This window comes from Xyrauchen texanus, chromosome 33, assembly GCF_025860055.1.
Source record: "Xyrauchen texanus isolate HMW12.3.18 chromosome 33, RBS_HiC_50CHRs, whole genome shotgun sequence".
NCBI lineage: Eukaryota > Metazoa > Chordata > Actinopteri > Cypriniformes > Catostomidae > Xyrauchen > Xyrauchen texanus.
This window is the reverse complement of record NC_068308.1, coordinates 24,786,390-24,811,662: the sequence shown is the minus strand read 5'-3', so window position 1 is coordinate 24,811,662 and position 25,273 is coordinate 24,786,390. Positions and strand designations below refer to the sequence as shown.

The 25,273-nt window shown below is 39.7% G+C and overlaps 1 protein-coding gene across 1 annotated transcript in view; it reads right to left on the bottom strand.

Moving 5' to 3' along the window:
* The window catches only part of LOC127626681 (helicase SRCAP-like), a 57,259-nt gene extending 32,159 nt beyond the window's left edge, over positions 1–25,100 (bottom strand). Inside the window, exons 1-22 of the mRNA XM_052102658.1 lie at positions 25,078–25,100; positions 24,831–24,887; positions 23,227–23,300; positions 20,063–23,073; positions 18,848–19,102; positions 18,570–18,755; positions 18,343–18,483; positions 17,273–17,468; positions 16,336–16,505; positions 16,139–16,226; positions 7,252–7,341; positions 6,680–6,847; positions 6,234–6,454; positions 5,978–6,155; positions 5,743–5,879; positions 5,481–5,650; positions 5,149–5,341; positions 4,669–4,805; positions 4,298–4,484; positions 3,954–4,123; positions 3,648–3,799; positions 3,333–3,548 (exon numbers count right to left, since the gene is read on the bottom strand). Of these exons, the coding sequence (XP_051958618.1) occupies positions 3,333–3,548; positions 3,648–3,799; positions 3,954–4,123; positions 4,298–4,484; positions 4,669–4,805; positions 5,149–5,341; positions 5,481–5,650; positions 5,743–5,879; positions 5,978–6,155; positions 6,234–6,454; positions 6,680–6,847; positions 7,252–7,341; positions 16,139–16,226; positions 16,336–16,505; positions 17,273–17,468; positions 18,343–18,483; positions 18,570–18,755; positions 18,848–19,102; positions 20,063–23,073; positions 23,227–23,300; positions 24,831–24,887; positions 25,078–25,100 (6,220 nt within the window). The remainder of the gene's footprint in view (positions 1–3,332; positions 3,549–3,647; positions 3,800–3,953; positions 4,124–4,297; positions 4,485–4,668; positions 4,806–5,148; positions 5,342–5,480; positions 5,651–5,742; positions 5,880–5,977; positions 6,156–6,233; positions 6,455–6,679; positions 6,848–7,251; positions 7,342–16,138; positions 16,227–16,335; positions 16,506–17,272; positions 17,469–18,342; positions 18,484–18,569; positions 18,756–18,847; positions 19,103–20,062; positions 23,074–23,226; positions 23,301–24,830; positions 24,888–25,077) is intronic.
* Between the last annotated feature and the right edge of the window lie 173 nt (positions 25,101–25,273).

Here is a 25,273-nt window from a genome sequence, read left to right as displayed (position 1 = left end):
ATAATAAAATAGGGATATATGATTTCCTTTTAGATAGATGGTCTTTACTGTCCCAGAGGGAAATGTCTGCTCCACAAACACAAAACATACAGTTACCCACGTTACATAATGACATAACATAAATTCCCTATGTACATGCATAAAACTATCAGTGCTAACATGTTAATTTGTTCAGAGCAGCAATGGCTGATGAGACAAAATTTCTGCTCAAGCGAGCTTGTTTACATCTTAAAGTCCTGTATCTGCAACAGGAGGGAAGCACTGTAAAAAAAATATTCAGGGGTAATCAGTGTCATTTGCTATTACTTTCGCAAGATGTGCGGTGGCTCTGTCATTCATATCTGAAAGGCTGGGAGTAGTTTATTTTTGTTGGAAATGGTTAACATTGTGAAGATACAAGGGGAGCAGTGCAACAAGATGGATTGAATTATGCTTTTACAAAGCAGCAGAAGGTGGGGGGCAACAGACAGAGCCCCAAGTTTGCGTATTACGTAAACTCTTTGCTGTGAACACTTTTGGATGGCAGTGATATGTTCATCGAAACTTTGTTTATTATCTATGATGAGTCCAAGATATTTGAAACTGCTGATCCTTTCAACTGGCTGTCTGTGGATAATGGTGTAGTTCAGTCCAGGGTGGATGTGTTTGATGCGTGAATGACCCATTCTTTTGTTTTATCCACTTTCAATTAGTTGTCAATTTTATCCACTTTCAATAGTTGTCAGAGCACCACTTTGTAAAGTGACAGATTGAGTGTTGGTAGGCTGTAACAGAGTTTTTGTCGTTGAGTAGTCCCAGTATGGCAGTGTCAGAGTATTTGTAGTATGTGCTGACAGGTGACTGACTAATGCAGTGACTGACAATTGGTGATGATGGTTGATGATGTTACAGTGCCCACTTTTACAGCCTGTGGTCTGTTGCTGAGGAAAATGTGAATCCAGTGGATGAGAAGTGGAGGAACGTTGAGGTGGTGGAGTTTCAAGTGGCACTGTATTTTATTAAATGCAGAACTGAAATCAACAAAGAGGACTGATGCAAAGTTGACTGGTGATTCCAGATGTTGAAGGAGAGAGTGGAGGCAGCATGCCACAGCATCCTCTGTTCCTTGTTTGGCGCTGTAGGCAAACTGATCTGGGTCCAGCTGTGGGCTGACATGATGTATGATCAGTTTCTCCATGTATTTCATGATTATTGGTGTTAGTGCAACCGGTCGGAAGTGGTTGGGTCCAGAGTAACGAGGGTTCTTAGGTACTGGTATAAGGATAGATGTTTTCCAGAGTGTAGGTATTGAGGCAGTCCTGTATGATTCCAAGAAGATGGAGTAAAAAAATGGGAGAGAGCTCCATAGCACAGAGCTTGAGAATGCTATCTGGTCCTGGTGCCTTTCCAGATTTAGATCTGCCCAGCTGCTGTTGGACATCCCCCTGTGTGTGTGGGGATCAGATCAGATCAGGCAGCAGAGTAGTTGTGTTGTGGGTGTCAAACAGTGTAAAATAACTGTTCAGGGAGTTCGCAAATGTGGTTAAGTCTGCTATTGAGGAGTGATCGTCTCGATTCATGGCCAGTGAGTATTTTTATTTTATTGAAGGCTTGTTTCGCGTTCATGTTGCTGAACTCCCATTCCAGTTTGTCCTTGTATTTTAGTTTAGCTGAAATAATGTCATTCTTAATCTGTTTATTGAGTGTTTTAAGGGAAGCCCAGTCCTTACGCCAGAATACCTTGTGCTTCTCTTTCAGGCTGTACTAAATGTGGGAGGTGATACAAGGTTTGGAGTTTGGGTATTTTATACAGTAAAAGTCCTTGTGGAAATGGTGGTGTTAATGCAGAACTTGACATAGTCAGTGATTAGTGAAACTCTCTCATCCAGATTGCCTTGGAAGATGTCCCAATCAGTGCATGCCAGTGAGCCCTGCAGCCATGTGATGACATTCTCTGACCATTGGGTGGTGCAGCTGGTTTGCAGCTTGATGCGTTTCAATTCCGGCTTATAGTATGGGAGCAGGAAAACAACATTGTGATCAGAAAAGCTGAGTGGAGGATGAGCCTGAGCACTGAATGCCTCCAGGGTGTTCTCTTTCCGTGTGGGGAAGTCCACATACTGTTAGAAAGAGGGCAGAACATCATCGAGTCTGCAGTTGTTGAAATCACCAAGAATAAACACAGGGGCTTGGTGTTGGCACTGGGTGGGATGTAAAAACATCTGATTTTAACAGTGGGGAATTCCCTCGGGAGGTAGAATGGACACAGAGACAGGGTCAGTATCTCCAACTCTGGTGTACAGACTCTGCTGTGAATTTGATGTTATATATATTAATGTAGATGCAGACACCACATGACTGGCTTGTCATATAGGCCCTTATGATAGAAAAATGTTTAAGACTGACCTCAGTGTCTGGGACGTCCTTGTCGAGCCAGGTTTCAGTCAGGGCAATAACACCGCTGTCTTTGCAGGCCCTCTCCACTAGGCACTTGGCATGCAATAAAAACATTTGTGTCCGGAGGGAGTGGACAATCACCATTATAATGGTGGGAAGAGGGGGTCTGAAGGTACGCTTTCTCAATCTGGTGCGTACACCTCCTCATCTACCTCTTTTCCTCAGTTGGATCTCTAATTTAAGTAAAAATGCTGACTTATGACTGCAAAGGATAGAAGACTGTAGCTGTAGAAGATCCTACGGGCTATGGGTAAGAGGTCTGTAGCTGCTAGCCTCTGGTTTAAGCGCCAAGCTGTTTTCGATAATCCATAAGATTATGAATGCGATCCCAAGCACTTTGTATAGGTCCAGCATTGTAGACATGACAGTGGACTCAATAACAGAGTCACATTATCTAACAAGTATACCAAAAAAAACAAACAGATGGGACACCGACATTGACAGACTGTGCCATCGCAGTAGAGATTTAAAAGGCTTAAGGCTTTAAAAATTTACAAATGACATGAAAAATTCTGTTTAATATCAAAATATTTCTAAATACTTAAAATATGTCTCCCTATTTGGTCCACTAAAATGGCATGCGCATTAGAGTGCTTCACACTTCCGGACAAAAGCTGCTCTGTTTGACATCCGTGGTGCGGCTCGGTGACACTCTGAGTTCAAATAAATGACTCATTTAGTTCATTGCATTTATAAATTTGCTTAAAATTCCCTTACTTGAGCATTAAAATGTGATTGGAATTTGAAGTGCACAATAATCGCGGTTACCTCAAATAACCGCAATCAGTGATTATTTAACTCACACAACTTTATTTTGATGAATTGTGCAGGCTCATCACCATGAGACAACAGCAAAACAATTGGTTTAATTATAAAAGAATGATAAATGAACTTACATGGCAACCGAGCTTGCATGTCTGGGCTGAGCAGAACCCTTTGAGTCATGAGGTTGCTTGCTGGCTGAGGGGTAGTGGCCACAGCTGTGATGCTGGAGGGTGCTGAGGGGCGTATAGTCACTGGGTGGGGGGCTGGAGGCCTGATTGCAGCACTGGCGGGGACAGTGCTAGGACCTACTGGAGCTCTCAGAGCAGTGACAGGAGTAACAGGGCACACTGAAACAGGAGTAAAAATACTTCCAGTATCACAAACAAGTAATCATCCATGAGAGTCACTTGCTGATCATGATGTAAGGCTTGACACTTTGAGCTGACCTTGAGGGGATGGCTGGGAGGGAGCCTGGGAAGTGGTGACCTCTGTGATTAGAGGTGGCTTTGGAGTCTGAACCGCAGTGGTGGTGGGACATGAGGGCCATGGACTGTTCACTGTGGAGCGCCCATCAGATTTAGGAAGAGGTTGAAGCATCCTGAAGAGAAACAAACACATGTTGAATATTTTAGGAAGATAATACCAAACTTCACTCTAAGCCTTATCATACAACATGTACCATTTATTTACCCAAAGCATAAAAATCATACTGAAGGATAATGTGCTCAACTTTAAAAAAAAAATAGGCCTACCTGTTGACTTTCATGCGAACAGGCTTTGGTCTGGGTGGAGGATCAGGAGAATCCATAATTTCCTGAATAAGCTGATGTGTCACTTTCCTCTGAGGCAAGAAAACATCTGCCTGGTATCTAGATACACGTCGCTCCAGACCAACCAAGTCAAACAAGGACAAATCACAGCGCTTTTGAAAAGATGAAAATAAGTATATATATTTTTTTATTAATCTTCACTGGGGTCCAGAACAGAAAGGAACAGGGAGACAAACTGCACCAACTGAACACAGTTCTAAAATATATCCACAGATAAATGTATATTTAGGTACTAAATCTCAGGAATGTTTAGGTTTAGATCATACTTCAAAAGGTGAGGTTTCAAGGGCCTCTTGAACCAGTGAGGCAGTAGAATAGATGATGGGCTTTGTGATGAAGGGAGATTGTATGGGCCTTGGATCAAACAGGTTGGGGTGATTGCACACTTTCCGCAGCTGCATTAGGATGTTGATCACAGACATGAAATGGCCACTAGCCAGAGTCTCTCGTGTCCTGGGAGTATGTGATATAGAGAAATAAATAGACACAAATAAGGAAAACCATAAGATCATCTGTAGTATAAACAATATGAGTCACTTAATTATCATAAGACATTAGCTTTTATCATCAACAAAGTAGAAAAAGCCTGTTTTATTTTCCTCAATCACACCACTATCTGTTTTCCCTGGAAACTTACGAGGCCTGGGCCATGAAGTCATCGTAGAGAAAACGCTGTCTTTTGGAGAGTCGACAGCGCACAACATGCTCATATTTTTTGGGCATTTGTTTCTCCACATCTACTTTGATTCTGCGCAGCAGAAAGGGTCTTAACACCTACAGAGAGAGGGGAGGAGAGATACAGGATGTATATAACCAAATGTACATATGCCACCATATAATATTAAAAATAACCTAAGGCAAAAATCGTAATACAATCATGGGAACTATTTCTCTGCTTTTAGGATGCACTTTGTCATAGATGCCATTAATCAAATAATGTTTGTTTCTTAACACCATGCCAGCTTCTATGGCTATTTTCATGGCGAAAACCAGGTTAAAATCGCAGGGGAAAAAAAACATTTTAAGATCCATTTTTACTAAAAACTCTAAAATTTAATTTGGATTGACTTTCATTAATCAAATAAAACAAGGCTTCTGTGAACTAAGCCGATACTACCTTATGAAGCCGTTTGACCAAGCCCTCATTGTACTCCTGGCTTCCTTCAATCATACCAGTCAGTGGGTTGGAGAACCACTCCTTGAACTCACGATGGGACTGAAAGACGTGCGGCATTAGGAAGTGCATAAGAGACCACAGTTCCATTAGACTGTTCTGAAGAGGTGTTCCTGTGAGTAACAAGCGCCTCTGACTGAGAAAGCCAAAGAATCAGGAGGTACAAAAGTAAATAAACCCATTCTTAAACACATATTAAACACAATATCTGTACTAATTGAGTTTTGAAAATAAAACTTATTTTAGAAGGGGCCATAGCACGTTCATGAAATTACCTGTTAAAGTTGAGCAGGCTTTGCCAGCGCTGGGACTTAAAGTTCTTGATGTTCTGTGCTTCATCCAGAATTAGGTACCTCCAAGCCTTGCGTCTAAAAGCCTGATGATCTTGCAACACCAGCTTATACGATGTAATGCATACATGGAAAGCATTGGGTTTGGTCCAACCCTGAAAAATTATGAAAAAGAAAAATGTAAAAAAAAAAAAAAAAAAAAATCAATCAATACACTATTATTATTACATATAATTCTATTTATTACTTGTCTCTTGAGTTTGCGCTCCTTCTGGCTGCCATAGTATGTGAGGATTTTGAATCCTGGACACCAACGTTTCAACTCCATCTCCCAGTTGAGCATTACACTGGTGGGCACAATGATCAGATGTGGACCCCAATTTCCTGTAACAGGAAAAGACAAAAAAAAAATGTTTGAAGTACTGTATAAATCCATTACATTTTTAATACACATCACAAGGAAATTATGTGGAATATGTTACCTTTTACACATGCTAGATGAGCCAACAGAGCAATGGTCTGAATGGTTTTGCCAAGACCCATTTCATCTGCAAGAATGCCATTGAGTTTTTTCTCATTCATGGTGACCAACCAGTCCAGTCCAATGTGCTGGTACTCACGCAGGGTGCCATAAAGTAGGAATGGAATAGGTGTTTTGACCTACATTAAAAACAACAACTCCAATTAGTGATGAACAGATATGAGAAAGTTGTTCTGAGGGTTTGTGCACGTTTCTACCTTTGTTGTTGCCAGTGTATATCCCTTAGGTTGAAGGCTCTCAGCAGTAGCAGCAATGTGGCTGATCTCCTTCTTGGGTCGTGGAGATGTAGTTACAGTGGGACTATGGTCTCCCTCTCTCAGCAGAACTTCCATCCCCTCTCCCCCATTATCATCATCCTCGTCACTCTCCTGCACCTCATTCTCTTCTTCTTCATCACTAACTACAGCAGCTTGGGAATCTGAAAATTGAGTGAAGGGGAAAGTTGATAATCATTATGATCTGTGATATTCTGTCACTTTACACATTAATCAAACAAATCAAATGTTTCAGTGGATTTATCATCTGAAATTGCTCTATAACACACACACACACACACGCCTTTAATTAAATGAGTCAGTAATCTAATTTGTAACAACTATTAGCTGAATTAAATTTTCATACATAATCAGAAATATCAGCTCACCTGAGGAGCAGCTTTCATCAATGCTGTCCTCTCCGTCAGTCTCTTCATCCACCTCCTCCTCAGTGCCCTCTGATTCATCTGAGGATTCTGGTGATGCTGAGGGTTCCTCAACATCAGAGGCATATGCTCCTCTGTACTTCTCCAGCAGCTCTTCCATGCTCATTTCCCCTGTGAAACAAAGAAATAACAAGTTCACCAGAAATGAACAGTCACCAGCTTCCAGCCGGACTGCGATGCCCCTCAATGATCTCTGCCTGCATCATGTTGGTCATAGGATGGACTACACTCTTTTAAATTGGAATACATAGACAAATGAATTGCCAACTAAAGCCTTCATCAACCAAATTACATTGTTGTGCAGTTTATTCATGGTGGACATCAAAGACTTTTAGTCATTTATCTAATCAATTCACTAATTTAACCCACGAATTGTATTACACATAGATAACTAACATTACCATGTATTCATGCTGTTTAGCCAGAGGGGAACTGCTTGACCTCATGAACTTGCCCAATCAAACCCATACAGCAGAGGTGCCACATTTTAAAAACAAGACAAGCATTTCAGTTACCCTCTCTAGCAAGGTCATCAAGTTCCTCTGCATGATCTCCATCTCCTTCAATATTTTCCTGGGCTGCAATGGTGTCCTCTTCATCTTCCGCTGAAGAAGAGCAAAGAGTGAACATTCCTTTAAATTTAATAGGATTCACAAGTTCAGGGTTCTTGTACATTTTCACCCATACATTTCCATGACCTATGGTATGGTTACTGATTACTGGATTTTCATATATAATGAATAACTTAAATTTTTAAAGGTATAATTCACCCAAAAATGTAAATAGTCTCATCATTCATTCACCTCATTCCATCCCAGATATATATGACTATGACATACATTCTTCTGCTGAACACAAACAAAGATTTTCAGAAGAATATCTCAGTTATGCAGGTTCATACAATGCAAGTGAATGGTGACCAGGACTCCAAAGTATTTCTGTATTTTACTCCCAGAAAATGTGTGTGATTTAGTTAGATTTAATTTTGACCCTTTAAAAAAAGGTTTGAGCGATGTGGGCAGGTGGGCTTCATTACATTTATCTATGACTGGGAAGGTTAATGTTATAAAATGAACTGTATTTCAAACGTCAACTACCTGCTATAGTCTCTCCCTATAGATATCCCCCTCTCTAATTTCAAGCAATTTGATTGCGAAGTCCTTCATTTGGAATGGTAAACGTCCCAGATTACATTTCAGAAAGTTGCATAGGCTGATTGACAAAGGTGGGCTAGGCCTACAAAGATTTTATTATTATGCATTCGGTCTCAGACATTTGTCTCATTGGTCGCTTCCATCTGAGAGACAGCCCCTCCCTGGTTTTGTTTTGAATGGGAATTTCCTGCCCCTATTTTACCATTGCAAAGCCTTTCTAATAGGTCGGCCAATATTATCGTCGTATATTTTTACCAATATGCGCAGATATGAAAACTTTTTTTCAGAACATGTAATGCAGAAAAAATTATTTTGAATTGGTGTCATAACATAGTCTGTCCAGCAGAGCGTGCTCCGACTTCATTGTTTACGAAGATGAGGTGGCTCTGCAGACAGGGCGGAGTTAAGCGGTGTCGTCTCTGTAAGTTGTTAACTAGTTTGTTCAATACATACTGGAAAGTTAATAAACAATGACCCCATCATTTTCCCTTTTCAATATAACTAATATAATGGTAACCCTGTCCCTGACAACCATGTCACTCGTTTATCACATCTGTTTGCTATGTTAGCCAGCTACAGTTTGTTGTACATCTTTTTGCAGCTCAGCAGACAACGGAGCGGTGGTGGATTGTTTCTGTTGTGTGTTGATTTCAGGCTACGTTGTAACCTAGTTTATAAGATGCAATGCTGTATAGTAAATAAACAACGTCCATCTTTTACTCTCCGTGACGAGCATATAGCTAACTAGCTAGCCACGTAGCTACTTTCATTGCTTGTTAGCTGAGTGGAAGCTAATGTGTAAACAGTCGCAGTTTGTTACCCCCTTCATGCAAACAACTCCAGTCTTTGTATTAACAAAATGTCATATTTAAAATATTTGTTTTTATGGTTGAATGTTTCCCCTAAACTTGTAAAGCAGAATATGGTGTAACACCGCTTCCGCTGTTTATCTCTTGACTCGCCAGGTGTAAATGCCTCCTGTTTTACAACCTGCCCCTAATTGACTGGCAGTATTAAAATAGTCAGCAACTGACTGATCCTGAACATACAGTACTGATGTTTAAGCCATTTATTGTATTTTTATTGATTCTTTATTTTCTCAGTATTCATTTCTAGAATTTGCGGACAATGTATAATAATAATGATATTATGATATTGACTTTATTGTCAGACAAAGTCTGAAATTTTTATTGCATGACAGTATGTTCATTCACAATTATTACTTTACAAATCATTATACAATTACAGACACATTATTAAAAACACATTACACAAAACTAGAAACGGTTCTTATTTTATTTTTCTATGCCTTATTCAGTTCAAGGATGCTTGATGCACAAAAGACTTACTCGATTAAATCTGCGTATCTTGTACTGACGGTTAGATGGTAAAAGTACAAATTCATTGTACAGCACATGATTCGGTTTAGAAACAATATTCTTGGACAACCTAAATAGGTTCTTATGATATGATAGTTCATATACTTTTTCCAGAGGCTGACCTACAATCTTTGAACAAATTTTTATTTGGTTCAAAAGCTTTGTTTTTAAACTAACAGACAAGCTCATGTACCATATGGAATTACAATACTGTAAAACACTCATGATCACAGACATAAAGAATAATAACAGAATCTGTTTTCTTGCTCCAAAGGACCGAAGACGAAGGAAATAAATTCTCTGCCTTGTCTTTTTACAGATACTGTCCGTATGATCTTACCACATTACTTATCTATTAGGGCTGCACGATTTGTGGAAAATGTCATATTACGATTATTGAGGCTAATATTGCGATATGCGATTGCGATATAATAAACAAATGGTAACGTGAGTCAACTTGCTTAGTTATCAAGCAAAATGCAGAAATAGATTACTGATAATGCTGAAATGTGTATTTCTCAACTCAAACATACAAACTAGCAACAACAACAACTATAAATGCAGTGTTTTCAAATTAAAATAATATTTTTACAAAATTAAATAATAACATCTTTGCATTACTGCAAACTTGTTATTTTCTCAATATTACACCTAAATAAAATGGAACAATAAATAAGAACATACAAATTTTCATGAAAATAAGATTGTCCAAACAAACAGGGACATTTAATCAGGATGTAACATGTACTTTCTATAAACTCTTTTGAAAAGAAAACTGGATATAAAAGTGTGGTTCCCTCAAACTGTTGTTGTTGCTGATCCTCTTTCTAAAAAGTTGTACTTATCCCTGGTACCTCTTGTCCAGTGTGTGGATCATTTTCTGAAATCCCACTTTGCTAACGGTGCATCATGTCTCTTTATATCTCTGTGAAGACTTGTCATATGGCGTGACACTCGCAAACACATCTGTAATTGTGCTTTGTTTACTGGGCTTTTTAATGTAGTTTTAGTCAATTAAAACTGTAAACATTTTAGCCATAAGAGTATTATTATAAGTATTTGCCAGTCTTGTCTATCCAAAACATATATATATATACACACACACACACACACACACACACACACACACACACACACACACACACACACACACAGCATTGTTGTTGTCATTTCAGTGTTGTTTTTCACATAAGATTGATCTTATCATGATGATCTCATCAATGATGCTACACGTTGCAAGCTGCAGATAGCGGGGGTGAGAGACGAGTGTATCGGTGTTAGAGTGCGCATCACCCGGCAGAACCTTAATTCTCTCCCGGTCTCGACTCCCGCTCAGATTGTGTACGATTGGGCTGTCGCGTCCACACATGCACTTATTTATTTAATATAAATCGCAGCATTTTGCCGTCATATAATCGCACAGGCTGACATCGCGATTGCGATATGATTTATTGGGCAGCACTATTATCTATCATTACTCCAAGGTATTTATATGTCCCTACCTGTCTGATAGTTCCATTATGTATAACAACAGGCAATGTATGAGCATCGGATGTTGACCCAAATACAATCTCTTCAGTTTTTTTATATTAATAAAAAGGGCATTGTTGTCACACCACTCTACCAATTTAGTCACCACCTGTTGGTGCAATCTAGAGTCACTTAATACAGATATTAACACAGTATCATCAGAGTACTTTAAGATGTATTGACTAGACCCGTCTATACGACAGTCACCTGTGTACAAGGTAAAAAGCATGGCAGAACTAATGCAGCCCTGGAGTGCTCCAACATTTGTTTTAACTGCCAATGACAAGGTTTTGTTTACCTTAACAATTTGTACTCCATTTGTCAGAAAAGAAGTACCACTGAATAAAATAGGGATTTACACCCAACCGTACAAGTTTTGCCTCTAAGATGTCAGCTTGAATTGTGTTAAATGCGGAGGAAAAGTCTATAAAGAGGGTTCTTGCATAGGTATTAGGTTTGTCTAAATGTTTAGAAACAATATGCACCAGAGCAGCAATCTTCTGTACTGCTGCCTTGCTTGAAAACAAATTGACATGGATCAAGTTTGACTTTGATTGTGCTCACCAGATCTTTAAAGGGCACCTATTATGGAATTTTGAAAATTACCTTTCATGTAGTGTGTAACATAGATTTAAGTGAACAAAAACATCCTGCAAAGTTTTATGAAAGTGTTTGTTTTTTTTTAAAAAACAAAAATTGCAAGTAGAGTCATTTTCCTTTTCGTTGTGACGTCAAGACCAAAAATTATCAAATTAGCCGCGCCCACTCATTGCGCGCGCAGACACCAGGGTAAACTTGAAAACATCATGTCGACAACAAGACGCTGTGTTCTGAAGTGCATATCAAAAGCGACCTTTTTTTCACTGCCCAGGGACGAGCATGTGAAGAATCAGTGGCTAGAGTTTATATTTACAACTATACCACACAAGTATAGCCCGAACCTTGTGCTGTGTTCGCGTCATTTTAATGACGATTGCTTTATGAACATGAATGCTTTCAAGTGTGGATTCAGCGAGCGGTTGATACTGAAGGAAGGTTCAGTACCAAGTTTATTTGGATCAGCTTCCTCCTCTGAATCACAACCTGTAAGTATTATTAATAATTGTTGCTTTTATGTGTTTTTTAGCATGCTTAATAAGTATTTGTGTGTGTTGTGTAAGTTACGCTCAGCGCAGCTTCTAGGTCTCCAATGTGAAATATGTGAAATGTTTGTCGATGTTATTGGAGTTGTCATAAAGAATAGAGCAATAACTTGTAGTAATGCAGTGCTTTACCAATATGTTTATGCGTTGGGCTAACGCAAACAATAACTGATTGGGTGTTTACCACCGAACTTTGGGCTATGATCGCTAACATAAATCAACTCAAATTCCTTCTCTGATTTTGATTTTTTTTACTACAAAGCGGTGATGGGCGTTCCGTTTCCGACAATCTCTGCACAGAGTATACCAATCACCGCAGATTAGCGTCACGCAAAGGAGGGGTTTGGAAAAATGAGTCGTTGAACGAATCATTTGGGAGTCGGTGAGCAAATCAGGTAAACATAAATGCATATTATAAGACAACAAAAGTGTTTTTTGTCATTGCATGCATGTGAAACTGTTGTTGGGGACTCCCAAAACAATATTAGGAACATTTTAAATGCCAAAATAGGTGCACTTTAAGCAATATTCTTTCTAAACATTTCATAATTACTGAAGTAAGGACTATAGGTCTGTAATCCTTGCATTCTTTTGGACATGGAATTTTAGGTAATGGTTTTATGTATGTGTGTCTATAGAAGCCTGAAACATTGGTTGCCACGCTGGGGCCAGCTCATATGCAGAATTATTTTTCCATCCATCCGGTCCTACAGCTTTCCTCTTATTTGTAGATTGAAATGACATCCTGAAATCTGCAACATCAATAACAATCCTCTCTGAAGGAGAAAATGCAACTGTATTTACTGGTTCATTACGATTGACATAATTACCTGTAGGTTCAAATCTAGTAAAAAAGGTGTTTAATTAATTGGCAAAGCAAAATTCATTATCTGTCACAATTGATTTGTTTGAAGATGACAATACTGTCATTGTTTTCATAGTATCCCAGACCTTCTTTTTATTTTTAACCCTGAAGGCTTATTCTAAACACTGCCTATGAGATTCTTTTGCTTCCTTTAATTTGATTTTTAACTCTTTTTCTGTCTGTTTGAGTAATCTAAAGTCCTTATTTCTAAATGCTACTTTTCTTTATTCATAACTTCCTTAATATCTTTGGTCTATATGATAGATGACTGTCGTATAGACAGGTCTAGTCAATATATCTTAAAGTACTCTGATGATACCGTGTTAATATCTGTATTAAGTGACTCTAGATTGCACCAACAGGTGGTGACTAAATTGGTAGAGTGGTGTGACAACAATGCCCTTTTTATTAATATAAAAAAACTGAAGAGATTGTATTTGGGTCAACATCCGATGCTCATACATTGCCTGTTGTTATACATAATAAAACTATCAGACAGGTAGGAACATATAAATACCTTGGAGTAATGATAGATAATAAGCATCCAAATTCTCTTGGCAGATAAAAAGGTCTTAAAGTCATGCCTAGAATTTCCACATTTGGATCACAGATCTTGCATTTTACCGAATACACACGGCACCACTTATTGTTTATGTACACACGTCTCGCCACCCTTACTTTTACCTGAATCTATGTCCATCTGCTCGTACTAAGGTGAATCTAGGTACCTCAAAGAGAGTCAGGCATTGTAGATTGCAACCAACTCGCCGTAAACCATGACAAAGATGCCTCACGGAATTCGTTACAGTACCTTGTGTATGATCTTATTGTATCCACTTTGTGGTTCAATGAGCGCAGGTTACTGAAGATAATGGATGGCAAGGGTGGCCGATTAAATCTGTCGCAGGCGGTTCCGAATGCCACCTCTCCTTCCTTGTTTTTTCCGTTTCGATCTAATCATCTCCTGTGGTATGTTTTCCATCATCAAGCTATTAAAGTGACTTGTTATCATCTCCTATGACATCTTTGAATTTATCTCAAGCAAAGTCTTTCGGCTTTACAAGTGTGCGAGCGGTGATCTTGCACCACCCACATCCAAACTCCAGCTTCCACGTGCGATAGGAGATTGCATCTCCAAACAGGACCAAAACAGGCCAATAATCCATGGCATCAAAACCATGAGTAATCTTCCAGGCAGTCATCCTTCCACTTTTACACGAGCCATAAACCAACATTTAACAGTAAACATTAAACAAAAAACTAAAACAACGAACGCAGCATACCGAGACGCAGTGCGCAGCTGAGTCAAATGTTAAAATATCTAATGTCAAATATTCTTTGCAGCCTTCTGAGTACCTTTGCAAAGTCATATCGTTGCACAATCCACATAGAAAAGTTTTCATTCCAGCTCAAAAATTAACAATATCGGCCACCATATCGGTAAAATCCCCGATATGTGAACCCCCCTTATAAAATCGGTATAAAAAAGAAAATCCCACATCAGTCGGTCTATACGTTCTATTAAATTAACCGGAGAAGTTAAGAGCTTGCACCCAGTTATCTTGCATTTACAAGTGTTATGGACAAAAGTGTCCAGTGTTTAATTCGGACATTTATTTAAATGTTGCTTCGAGCATATGGCTAAACTAGGGATGTCACGATGTAAATTTTTTATATAATTTTTTTAATAATAAAGAATTTTTATGATTATCTGCAAATGTACCTATTATGCAACAATAAAAACCTCCACAAACAAAACTTTTTATTGCAGCATTTGTTAGGACACATAAATATTCCTACTTTTAACTGAAAACAAGTAGGTAAAGTACTTGTATTTAAGCTTTTGCAATTTTCTCTATCTGCCCTCTGATACCAGCACGTACTGTAACTTTTCAACAAAAAAGTATGTATTCCTTTTCAATAAATATAAATAAAAAATATCCAACCCCCCCTGAACCATGTGTTTGACTTTACCAAAAGTTAAGTAGTACACCAATATAATATTTACTGTTTGTAAAATTATTACCTTCATCTGGGAATTCATCTCTGGATGGTGATCCCTCAGGTGCTGGAACATATTAGATGTTTTCACTGCTTTTGCTGGCACTTTTCGTCTGAACATTTTGCATACTGGACAACAGTCTTCAACTAATGTGCCATTTTTTAGATAGACAAATGCTCCTAAATAGCTAATTTATTTGGCAGATACAACTCCAGGAGATCGCGTAGTTCCGCAGTTTTCATTTTGAGAGTTTCACGAGCACTGAATTTTCACGTTCTGCACATTTATTCTATTTAGACAATCACCTTGTGAACTCTGTTACCATAGTAACAGCCTCACAGACAAGCCAGGCAGAGTGCAGGACACACGCATGGTGCAAGTAGTTAGACTCACATCGAAAGACTCATTTTCAGTCAAATTTCTTTTTAAATAGACATGTTTTATTCCAGTTTTTAACTGTAGTTTAAAAATTCTTAAGGTTTAATAACAGTGGCCATTTTAATCGCTGTTTATGTGAAATCAGGTAATCGCGACATCCCTAGGCTGAACCCAAATGTATGTATTAATAATTCCCCTTTCTGCTGGTAAGAGTGGATTGTGAGGGAGGTCAATATGCTCAGTTACGTATATGAGAGTGGAGGGTTGAGATCCTTTGAAAATATGGTTCAACATTTTGGGATTCCCAGGTCTCAATTTTTTAGGTATTTACAGCTACGCCAACTGCTTTGTACTATTTTTGGGCGGCAGATACTCTGGGACTGGAATACTGCTTTTGTAAAAGGTCAAGAGCCATCAGTGCATTACTCCCTGCTAATTCAGAGTCTGGGGGACGGAGGGTGATTCCACGTTTTCTGTTATGTCTGTTTGGCTTATATTGAATCAATAAAAAGTTAATAACAAAATCAATGTCTTCTGAAGTGATTCAGTTGGTTTTGGGTGAGAGACCACAATATAATTTATTTACTGCATATCTTGTCATTGCAGTCTCTATGCACAATCATGATTTCAAGCTTGATTACACTTTAATTGTAATGGAGCTTGAAATCATGATTGCGAAGCAGACTGCCGTCAAGATGTACAGGGAAAAAAAAGAGCTACATTTTGATCTGATCTCTCCAAAAAACAACAGGATCACTCAAGACGACATTGATTAAACCACTGGAAATGATGAGCAAATTTTTGGTGAACTATCCCTTTAACATTTATTAATTTAGGTTTTTTAGATATTGTTTAGATTAACTTTTCCAGGCCTGGAAATCACAATTGTGAAATTACATAAAACAGAGTTTCCCTGCAAGTTACATTTCTATCAATATAAAACTCTACTAACCATCTTCTTCATTTGCACAGAATTCCTTGTCTTCATCTTCAACCGTAGAGAAGGAAGTATCTGAGGCCTCTTCCTTTAAATCAACATCCTGGGCAATAAAAAAAAGTATATTTTAAGATTTGGGAACAGACATATAATTATGATACAATACTTAAACTTCTGTGAACAATGATATAATTGCATTAATTCAAGGGTACCTGGGGGAGAGTTAAAGTACTGAGTAGCTGGTCCAGAGGCAGAGTGCCCTCTTGCCTCAGTAACTCTATCTCTCTTCTCTGTGTCTCTGCATCATTTCCCTCTTGCTGCTCCTCAACCTCTATGGTCTCTTCATCATCCTCCTCCTCACACGGTGGCTCAAAATCTCTGTCTGCAGCAGATAAACAAACATTTAGAATTCTAGGACTAAACTAAGTTAACACTGAAATTACAAACAATTTCAATTTTATCGTTGTTGACTACACATAAAAACTTACTGCTACTAAAACATTTGAATGACAAAACAAAAGCAGATTAAAAAAAGGATTTCCATTTCTTAATTTATTACAGTTCTACAATGACTCTAAAAAGTGTTCAATCACTTAAGCCATTCTTAAAAATCTATTACCATGCAATGTAATTGCATTAGATAACATGACACTTCAAAAATATATAATATCAAAGCAAGTGGCACTTATTTTAAAGAAAGATAGCACAAGCACAGTCAGGGGGACTGCTTGAATGAGACTTTACTACTGTCTGTTATTGTAGTAACACAAAGGCACGTGACCGCAAAAGGAACACGCATCTCAACGGATCCTTCACGTGCAAGCAGGCGGTTCTCAGTGGCGTTGCGATTTGTGAAACAGGAAAATGTATCGGCCAATGCCTATAATTTAAAAATGTCAAATATCGGCCAATTTATTTATTGGCCTCTGCAATATATCGTCAATCACTAGTAAGTTCTGAGAAAAAGTCTAGAACCATTTGCTTTCAGAAGTCACTTTGTTTGACATCATCTTTTCTAATAAAATTACATATATTTTAGGTGTGTTTTAAGTGTCCAAATACTTCTTGGGCCATGGTTTGCTCATTCACTTTCAATATACTTCATGTGAACATCTAAATAACAACAGCAAAACAAAAGTCAGTCCTCACCATCTTCTTCAACAGCACTCAACTGTGATTGTTCGGTGACAGCTGCATTCTCCGAACTGTGAACAGGAGCAGCCTGCAGGGACTGACTTAATAAATCAGAGTAACGCTCTGTCTGACCCACAATGAAATCCAGCTGAAGATCTAGGGCCTTCTTCCGCTTCTCCTCCAGTCTGGACTGTTGTTTATACTGGACCACCTATGTACAGCAATGGGTGGGAATCATTTTCAAGTGTGAACCGATACAATTTAGTACAATAAAGATTTAATTTTAACCGTGCTAAACAGCTTGACTCACACCTTGCATTACCATGGGTTTCATATCTGGATAGTATCTAGATATTCTTTAGCTGGATTGCATTTACACTTTGCAGACAAAACCTTGTCTCCACTGTGATCGGATAGATATCCAATAAAAATTACCCACGCAAAATGGAAAATGCTACTTGCATATTACATCAGTGGCTGTGGTAACTTTTAGCAAATTTTAAAAAACACTGATAGATAATTAAAATGCTTTCTATCACTTTAACAGTACGGGTTTTTTCCTTCATTAAATATTTTTTGACAACAACCAAAGCAACATTTTGGGTCACTGAAGCAAATGTAATGGTATTTGTCTCATGTTCGGCACTTTGTATATGCTTTTAATATGAAATGCACAAGTAAAGCCTGGTTTCACTTGTGATGTGCAAGATTAGAAAACAGGAGTGAGACGAGGGCGAGTGGGATTTAAGGAGAGAGATGAGATTTTCCAAGTGTATTCCAATGGAATAATTCATGGGATTTTGTCTGTTGTATTCTATACATTGCATTAAGAAAAAAAGAACACACAACCCAGCACTTTAACAACGAATGATATTAGCGTAATCTCATCACGATCCAATCACAATGCATCTTGGGTGCATTTAAAACTCATTTAATGAGGTGAAGTGCTACCTGATAGCAATCCGATCACTGAAAATGGATGTTAATGTAAGGTGTAAATAGGGCCAAAGACTTTTTCAGGTCAAATTCATGCGATAATGTAAAGGGTAGGTGCATTAAAATAGAAAAAAAAAACAGAAAATCACCTTCTCGACACTGCTCCAGAAGGCGCGGACCTCCTTGGCAATTGAGGAAGCCACTCGCCTCAGTTTGGACTGCTCCTCACGTTTTGCTCTCTCTTCCTTCTGCCTCAGCTCCTCATGATGGCGCATTACCATCCGTACTACCTGAAAATTAGTTCCAATGCTGAATCAACCCCCATTCCATAAAAATATTACATATCAAAAAGGACAGACTGATATAACTGTCGTACTTTTCGGGCTACTCCTCTTTTCCATCGTCTCTCTTGTGCAAAGTCTGCAGAAAGCCACTGCATTTCCTCACACAGGTAATCCCACTGAACTTTGGGGCGTACTGGTTCTGTTAAGCGAGACAGACGTTTAAGGGACCAGAAACCATCACGTTTTAGGGCAAGGGTCCGATGTTCTATTTCTGCTTCCTGTTGAAAGTGGGGGGAAAAAGCAAAAGAATGGCTAATTAAATAATGTGTCTGAATGACACATTTTCAAATGCATATTAAATACTACTCACATGTTTTGCCAGTTCTGCCATGTCTGTGTGCTTCTCTGAGCGAGATTTGGGGGTGGTTGTTTGCTCTGACTGAGAACAGCCACCAGAACCCTGGGAGGAAGTGGAGGGTGTGTTTTTAGAACTTGGTACAGGTGAGACACCGTCTGAGTGGGAACGTATCCAGTCACTGGATGAGGGTGATGGAGATGGACATGGAACGGGAGAAGTGGAAGGAGTAGAGCCTGCGGTGACCTTGCCTGCAATCCACTGGCAAACCTTGGGAAAGAAAAATAAAGTAGAGGATCTGAATGTATGAGTGCACAATATAATTCAGTGTAGACTGCAAAAGCGTGATGGAGTGCTCAAGAAAAGACAAAAGGGAGAAAGAGAGCTTAATAAAAACAGCCTGGTCTACAAGGACATCTTGATGAACAAGCATCTTAAAACCTCCCTCCACGCTTCTCCATAAAACCCTGGGTAAAAAAAAAAAATTACAATTGTTTTACACTCACCTACTCTCCTGTCAGGTTATACTTGAAAAAACAATCATTTTTAAGGCAGTGAGTTGGAAGTAGTGATAGACCGATATAGTGTCCAGGCCCATTAATCGGACGATATTTGGCCATTTTGAGATTATTGGCATCGGCCAATAACCCTGACCACTTGCCTGCTTAACCTGAACACTTCTTTTTGTGTGACATAAATAACTATATTAGTGATGAAGTAAATGTTGTGTTTTTGTGCAACCTGCCATATAGTTCGCTATCTGCCTTTGAAAAATCCATATCGGTCAACCACTATTTGGAAGGAGTAGGATCTTCACATCAACTTGAATCAGATGAGATCAGAACAGAGCAGATCAGAGTTGAAGAATGCCTAATACCTCTTACCTTCAATAATAAGCCTGGTTTGTCTGTCCTGCTCTGCACATGCTGGAAAACACACATGGCTCAAAATACAGCCAATAAGTGCGCTAGCATCAAATCATGGCTTTCACACTGTTATGGATAATGTACATAGGCTTAAAAACATCTGCATTCGAAATACACTTTTGCTGACTGCCTCCATTATTAGCTTTCATCATGATGACTATGTATGTGCATGTAAAAACAGGGTATGTAATCAAATACGATTAATTGAACATGAAACCTTTGCAACATATTTTGCAACATCACTCCAAAAAGCAATAGCAGGTGACTTGGATAACCGAACCAATAATAGCAGTGTTGATTTTACCTTGTTTGGTGCTGGACTGGACATAGCATTGCTATCATCATTCTGGATCTCCATGGAACTGTCAACCTCACCATCACTGCTTTCTTCAAGTGGCTCCAGGACAGCGTGCTGAGCATCTTGTGTTGTTGACAAATGCTCATCTGGTGACTGCTGCTGCTCCAACTCCAGTTCACCCCCCAAAGATGTTGAGTCTTGGCATGGTGTATTGGCTGGAGATTGTTCAGTCATATTCCCCTCCGGGTCAACACTGGATACAGTACCACACTCATCTCCAGAGGATGAAAGACGGCTTTGTGAGTTATGAAGTTGTACTATTAATAAAGAAGTATTAGCAGAGGATTCATTCTGAAGCATCTTGTCTGACCATTGAGAACAATTTGATTTACTTAAGTTTTCTTTAACAGAGCTGTTCTTTGAAAGTACATTAGATGTGGGAACAGTCCGAGAAGACTGTGAGAGAATGTTTGAGACAGGGTGTTTAGCAGGTAACGTGGCATCTGCCTTAATGGTGGAGGTGAAATCATGCAGAGAGTCTGCAGTTGAATTAGTTTTAGCAAGGCACTCTGAAGCTTTATGTGATCCATTACTGGGGGTAGCAGCCTGGACAGGGGAGTTCTGTGTAGTTGAGATCCTAGCAGACAGGGAAGGAGGGGGCTTAAGGAAAGGGTTGTCACCCTTTCTTAAAATCAGTAGTTTTGGATCAATTGTGTCACAAGACAATGAAATTAATGACACACCTGGTGTATTTTCCACCACCACAACAGATTCTTGCGGCACAGAATCAAGTGTGTTGTCTATCAGAGAGGGCGTAAACTCTGTGACTGTGTTTACAAGATTATTGGGACTTGAATCTTCATTTTCCTTGATAATTATTGTGGGCATGGTGGGTAACTCTTGTGTGGGTTTTAGAGAATTAGGGTTAGATGAGGTCTGAGAGTCTAGATTACTCTGGGCTTGAGAGAACTGTGGTGTGAACTCTTGCGTCAATGTTTCCATTGGATCAGGAACTTGTTTAACTGCAAGTTCTTCCTCTACTTTTTCAGGTAACAGTAGCTTAAAATCACCGTGTACGGCAGTTGTGGTAAAGCAGGGCATATTGCACTCATATACAGCAACAGTTGACTGGGATTCAGGGCACTGCACCAGAGACTCTGCCCTGGGCTCTGTGCCCTCGCATTGCCTATCGATCTCGCTTACAACCAACCAGGTATCCTCCATTTCTGGCTGCATTAAAATTCCAACATCAGTCAAATCTTTCATCTCAACAGCATTGATTTCAGACAGAGCCGCTGCACTCTCCTGCCTCTCTTCCACATTCACAATACCTGGTGTGTCATTCAGGCATCTCTGTATCTGTGAGAGTTTATTATCTGCTGGAATGGACTCTTGCACTTGTTGGACAACACAGTCAATGGTGGCCTGAGAAGGGCTTGACTGATCTGATTCTAGCGACTCTAAAGTTACAAAGTTCTCTGCGTGGGCGAGTGGAATGCCCCCATCCTGTTGGTGATTTGAGGACATGGATATTTCTATCCACTTGGCACTGTCATTCGGTTTCAAAATCATATCTGACAAGCCACAAACCATGATATGTGACCCTTCATTCACTATGGGGATTTGCACATTGTTCGTGCAAGTCCCATCCACAGACTGCTTTGGTACATCAACAGAAATGTCATGAAATACATCTTTAGCAACCAAATTAGAACACAGATCTCCATGTACAGGGAGGTTATCATTGCCTTCTCCCTCCCTTGCACCAGTCTCTTTACCTAAATGAAAAGTTTTGGGGATTCCACTTAAGTTTATTTGCTGAGAGCTTAGCTCTTGTGCAGACTTCATATTCTCATGCAGGGTGGGCAGATTAGGTGATTTAAACTGTGGACTTGCATTAAGGAGGGTGGTTCTTTTTGTAGTAGACACCAATTCAGACCCCTGCTTTATTTTACTGCAGTCCTCAGGAGGATAACCCTCATTGGAGTCGATTGGCAAGTTGTTTCCATTGTCTGGGGTAATGTGCTGTGCAGAGTAAGGTCCTCCTTGCTTTGAGGAGGAATACCCTGAGCAGAGAGAATTTCCACTAAAACCCTGTTGTGTTCCCTCAGATGTTTTTTTAGCTGGACAAATGCCACCTTCTTTTGTTTTAGGTAGACCTTTTGGAACATCTTCCATAGTCTCCTTAGAGTCATCAAGTTTACAAGCCATAGCTGAATTTGTCGTACTTTGTTCCTGTGGGACACTAAACTCAAATGATGTCTGATGCATATCTCTGTCTGTTGTCTTAACTGTACTTGAGACTGCTGGGATGACTTGAGTTGTTGGAATACAAGGGCTCTCTCCAGGTGTGTGCTTTCCAGGCATCTTCTCCAGACTAATATCAGGCTTGTATTCCAATTTGATTGTCTCTGGAGGCAAGGGTCCCTTTTCAGTCTCATTAGCAACAGAGACATCCCCTGCATCTCCAAGTTGTTTGCTCCAATCTTGGCAGAGGCCTGTGCTGGATCCCTCCGCCATATCAGTCTCCCTGTGTGCAAGGCTTATTTTCTCTGTGTTACACCCGTAAAGTGAATCCTGTTTTTTTGCAATTATTGTCGTCCTGCTTTCAAACAGTCTGTCTGAGAAAGTCTGACCTCCCAATGTTTTTGAAAGCTTTTGCAATTCTTTAGCAGAAGCTGACACCAGTCCTCTTGAGACAGTTTCTTTATGACACAAAGTTGATAGCTCCTCTGGTTTCTTAGTGCCGCTGTTTTGTTGAGCGTCAGTGATGGTTTGTTCTGTATGTGCAGCCTTTGAGTCTCCTTTGTGCTGCTTAGATCCAGTGGCAATGTAATCTGATGACAGTGGTAGAGGGGCAGCTGCGACTGGCTGCAGGGCATGCTGGGGTGGCCCGGCCACATTCTGCGCAGCCACGGAGGTGCCACCCAGCACAGCCACTGCCGGACAGGTGCACTGTGGCACCGCCTTTTCCCCAGAATGTCCTGCTTCAGAAATGGCACTGCTAGACACTGAGCCTAGAAGATCAGAAATTAAACGTGTCAAGACTAACCATTGTCTACATTATACACATGCAAATATACATAACACATAGCTTTAGATCTATTTTTAGGGCCAGACTAATCAGCTTGCAAATAAACAATACCATATAAATTGGAAGAACTAAACACCTGTAAGTGATGAAGGACCAGCCTCTTCCGTGATTTCTATTTCCAGGATGATGAGATCAAAGACACTACCGGATCTGAGGGAAGAGACAAACATTTAGAGATAAATTAATATTATATTAGAAACCCTAACGCAAAAACAGCAAGTACATGATTCAATTCTACTTGCTGAATCAACTGAACACATGAGTTGCGACAGTACTCGCTTTTAATACTTCTGAAAATTCACATGCACATACATTTGTACACATGCAACTTCTTCAAAAAGCCAGCGGCGTCTTCCTTCAGCATTTACCAGACCAAATAAGGCATGGTCGTTTAAAAATGAGTTGTTCACAACTTTAAAAACATAACTTAAATCATAAATGGAAAACAACTGATGTAATTGTGGAGCCGGTTGGCTAAGACACGGTCATTTCAGTACAACAGTCCGGGTGCTTTATTTACAGCTAGCATTTAGCGACGAGTTACCGCTCAATCGGATGTTATTCTCAGTGAATGATTATAAACTACAGCCAACACTTGACGGTTAACGTTTATTCTGGAGATAATGAATGCTGCCGGCAAATATATATACATGAGGCGGGCTGTAGACACACATGGGCCTTGAGCAGGCTAGCGATGCTAAAAGCCCATATATGTTAAAATGCAGCAGCTAGGACAACGCTTCATTTACGATGTTGAAGTTAAAATTACACAGAGCTAATGTCCTTGGCCGTTTTGTGAAATATTGCGAGAGAGGATGTCTGTTATTAGATATCTCTCTCACTCACTCTCTTTCTTTCTTTCACACACACACACACACACACACACACAGAGACTTTGATACATGTATAAATACACACACCGTCTCGAGCTCTCTAGCGCACGGGGCAAACCGAGCGCGTGCATTCGTCGCCTTCCATAAGAAGTTATGCAACGAGAAAAGTGAACTACATTTTCTTGTAATCCCTTGACACGGACTTAAAAGACTTGTCACTTAACGTAATTTTTTTTTTTTTTTTACCCATACAAGGGACCAAGTGACGTCACTGTTTGTGGTCACGCGTGACAAAAAATGCCAGTCAATTCATTTTCTGCAACATACTGTATTAACAGCATATATATATGGCCTTTAGCAACTCATTGGTTTCAGTTTTACTGAAAAATATGGGTAAATTCAATTATTTCTAAGGGGTGGCAATGTGTTTGATAAAGTAAACTACACTCGAAGTAACACTGGAGGCCAATAACAATAACGCACAATAACAAGTTGGTTGTTGGACTCGCATTGACGGACGAGTTTCATTTTCAACGTGATGTCTCCAAAGAGTGCAGCACAAAGGAAACCGAAACCACTTGGACTTGCACAAGTTTTCATATACATTGCATTACATAGAGATAGGAGTGATGCTCAAATGTGCTGATGCGATTCAGCTTAATCAATGTCTTGCTGAGGGGTAACCTTTCAAAAGTGATAAATACTTTAACCACCAGACTTCTAGAAAGTAAACTTGAACCGCCATGTCACAATCCCCCTATAACCCCTTTCCCCCCTCCCCCTCCCATCACTTCCTCCCCAGCGCTCCCCCCTCATCTCACCGCCGCCATCTTAAGTTCCCACCTACCTGACATTTCCGAGCACCTTTCTTTTACTAAATTCTCGCAGAAGGAGTCGCCATCCGCTTCAAATCGTACTCAATCCAAGATGAGACCGTTCCGAACTGTCTCTCGGTACCCAGTGAGGTACTGGCAGGTTCGTAGGATCAAGTTAAAGAACGGTCCGAGAGAGACTGGTTTCGGGATCGCTGAATCTAGCGGTTGCGGGGAGGAGACTTTCGACGCAGCGAAATGGAGGAACGAACGACTGCTGACCAAGTTGCGGAGCTCAACGACATCTCGCGAGACGTGAGAGCGTCTGACACAGATGCAGCTGAACAGACATTGCAGGCGTTTTCTTTTAAAATCTAAAAGTCTTATGAGAAACTTATGACACTCTAAACTGTGCGTTCTTGGAGCTTTTGAACATTAATCGTTTCTTCAAACTAGTGTGTAAAGAAAAGGTATTCTT